General features: G+C 54.1%; 1 protein-coding gene across 1 annotated transcript; it reads left to right on the top strand.

The window, feature by feature from the left end:
• Positions 1-74: 74 nt before the first annotated feature.
• On the top strand, positions 75-2,580 carry NDUFA8 (NADH:ubiquinone oxidoreductase subunit A8). The gene is made up of 4 exons (XM_059486437.1): positions 75-167; positions 252-415; positions 1,704-1,869; positions 2,335-2,580. The coding sequence occupies exons 1-4, from the start codon at positions 117-119 to the stop codon at positions 2,470-2,472; spliced, it is 519 nt and encodes a 172-aa protein (XP_059342420.1). The 5' UTR covers positions 75-116; the 3' UTR covers positions 2,473-2,580.
• Positions 2,581-3,185: the final 605 nt, after the last annotated feature.

The following is a 3,185-nucleotide window of genomic DNA, read 5'->3' as shown; positions in this document are numbered from 1 at the left end:
GTCCCGGTCACCGGGACAACGGCCCCGCCCCGCCCCGGCCCCGGCCCGGCCCCGCCCCCCGCGGCCGCGCGTGCGCGGTGCGGGGCGGGCGCTGAGGGCGCTCAAGGAGAGCCGCCATGCCCGGGGTGCTGCGGGTGCCCCCGCTCGAGGAGCTCGATGTGCAGGAGGTGAGTGCGTGAGGGCCGGCGGGACCTTCCCCGCCTTGCCCTGCCGTCCCCGCCCGCCCTCACGGCCGCTGTGCCCCGCCGCAGGTGGCGGTGAGCTCGGCCGTGCTGAAGGCCGCGGCGCACCACTACGGCTCGCAGTGCGACCGGCCCAACAAGGAGTTCATGCTGTGCCGCTGGGAGGAGAAGGACCCGCGCAAGTGTCTGAGGGAGGGCCGGCAGGTGAACCAGTGCGCCATCGACTTCTTCAGGTGAGCGGCCCCCGGCCGGGAGGCGCCGCCGCAGCCCCTCGGGCCTGAGGTGACGGAGCTCCGGGCCGTGCCCGGCAGGGTCATTGGAGCGCTGGCGGTCACTCGTTCCAGCGGAGCGCCTCTGCTGTGGGGACAGGCCGGGAGAGCTGAACAGAAGGCTCCGGGGTGACCTCAGTGCAACTTTCAGTACGAGCAGGGGCTACAAGGGAGATGGAGAGGGACTTGTGACAATGTGACAGAACAAGGTGGGTGGCTTCACACTGACAGAGGGCAGATTTAGATCAGGTGTTAGGAAGGAATTTTGCCCTGTGAGGGTGGTGAGGCCTGGCACAGGTTGCCCAGAGAAGCTGTGGCTGCTCCATCCCTGGAAGTGTCCAAGGCTAGGTTGGATGGGGCTTGAAGCAACCTGGCGTAGTAAAAGGTGTCCCCTGCCCATGCCAGGGAGTGGAATGAGATGAACTTTAAGGTTCCTGCCAACCCAGACTATTCTGTAATTCCATTATTCTAATTAAAAATACTGCCGCCATCACCGCCTTCAAAACTTTTATACCTTCTTCTTAATCTTAACTCCTGGGTGTAGAGGCCATGTGTTTTGTCTTGCTCATTTCTACATGGATTTATCCTGTCACTTGAAGCTCTTGTGCTTTTGTTCCAGAGCAAGCGGCCTTGGTTTTTGTTGGGAACTCAGGGCAGTGGTGTGAGGCTGCTGCACCTTGCAGCTGTGTGATGAACTCCAGAAACCAACCTGAGCATTGCACTCTCTATCCTCCCTGTCTCACCAGTGAAGCACTGAGAAAGCTTGAGCAGGGGCACCACCTGCCTCTCCTGACCAAACACATAGCTCCAAGGCACGTGCCAGTGCTGTTTGTACAGGGCCTAATTTAATTACCTCAGGGCATATCCACCTCCAGTGCAGCAGCTGAAACCTCTGCTCTGAGCATGGTTTTTTGAGCTTTAGACACAGAATCATTTGGAAGCATTAGAGAGCACCATATAACATAACTAAATTATTTGGCAAAACAAAGATGTCCCGTTGTGGTGTTCACCACATCCCATGGAGGAGCTGTGAACATCCACCCAGCAAAGATCTCAGTTAAATCATTGCTGTCATCAATTGTAGCTGCAGCGATGGAGATTTCACAGGTACCTGTACCAAATACGGACTTGAGCGAAGGTTTAGCTGTTCCTGAGAGCTGAAAGCTGCAGACCCCGCTTGGCCCTGAGCTGAGGGTGGGATGAGCAGCCTGGGTGTGGTCGGTGCTGAGGGTCTGTGCTGTGGTGTCCCCAGGAGAATCCGGACGCACTGTGCCGAGCCCTTCACGGCCTACTGGACGTGCATCGACTACAGCAACCAGCAGGAGCTGCGCCGCTGCCGCAAGCAGCAGGCAGCCTTCGACTCCTGCGTGCTGGACAAGCTGGGCTGGGTCAGGCCCGACCTGGGAGACCTCTCCAAGGTAACTCCTTACCCCTCACAGGGGCACACAGGCAGGTCCTGCTCTCCTCCCTTTGTGAGCGTTTTGTCCAGAGCAGGTCTCCAGCATCTCTTGGCCCGATGGTGTTTCATGAACTCAGCGCTGGAATTTGTGGGATAGTAGGAGTCAAGACTGGCAGCATTTTCCATAGTTGCTTTTCCAGAAGGCTTGTGCTTTTCTTAGACAGTGAAATTCTTGCTTTTTGCTTTTCCTGGTAGAGGCTTTTCCTTTAAGAATGAAGCTTATGCTCACGTGGAGCTATTCTGTAGCTGTGATGAAACACCCCTCCCTTCCCTTTTCTTAGAAGTACTGAGGAGCTCTCATCAGCTGAACAATGTGTCCTTACTATTGTTTGGTTCTTCTTGGTAGTTCTTCCTTGAAGTTCTGACTCAACCTGGCTTTTGAATGCTGTGAGAACTTGTATCACTTCTTTGCATTTCTTTCCAGGTTACGAAGGTGAAGACAGACCGTCCTCTGCCTGAGAATGCCTATCACTCTAGGCCCAGACCAGAGCCAAACCCACCCATAGAAGGGGAGCTGAAGCCCTCTCCCCTTGGCAGCAGGCTCTTTTTCTGGTCCTGGTGAAGTGGGCAGGCTGTGCTGTGACTCAAGTGCGGAGATGTGGCACTTGCACGTGTAAATTGTGTGGTGTGTGCTGGGTATTACTAATAATTAAAGAGCCCAAAACCATGACATGGCTGAGCAGACTTCTTTAAACTCATAGCAACGAGAACAATGCATTTCCCTGTTTTGCTCAGAGCTCTCTGCAGTCACACAGCCCTGGGGACGCTCTGGGCACCAGTAACGTCAGCGGGGTGATCATGATTACCAGGATTGTCTGGGATGTGTGCAAACGCAGTTCCAGTCTTTGACTGCTGGCCCATCATTCACAGACTGGTGTGAGGCTTGATTTACGTACTGAGAACATTGCCTCATGGATCAAGGAAACTCTGGGAACAAACAAGTCATTAATGTCTTCCCTTGGTCTTGCAACTGATAATTGTGCATTCTTTCCAAGGGACTCCTGTAGAGGTTTAACCTAAAATCTGTCTTGGAGCAAGGGGTTAGTGGAATCTGGCATTTGCTAGGTATGGGGGCAGTGCTGTTTCTGCCATGAAGATCTCTGTTGTGCTTCCCAGCTGCTCATACAACTTTGGTTAGGGACTTCCACTTTTTGGACTGTTCTACTGGGGGAACACAAGCTACATTATCAGAAAAATCATAATAAATTTTCAACACCTTTCAGGAAAAAATTTCTCCTAAAGAATCTTGTGCCCCACTAAACAGGGTAGGAAAGA

This window comes from Ammospiza nelsoni, chromosome 20, assembly GCF_027579445.1.
Source record: "Ammospiza nelsoni isolate bAmmNel1 chromosome 20, bAmmNel1.pri, whole genome shotgun sequence".
Lineage (NCBI taxonomy): Eukaryota > Metazoa > Chordata > Aves > Passeriformes > Passerellidae > Ammospiza > Ammospiza nelsoni.
Note: the sequence above shows the minus strand (reverse complement) of the source record. Positions and strands in the feature narration are given on the sequence as shown.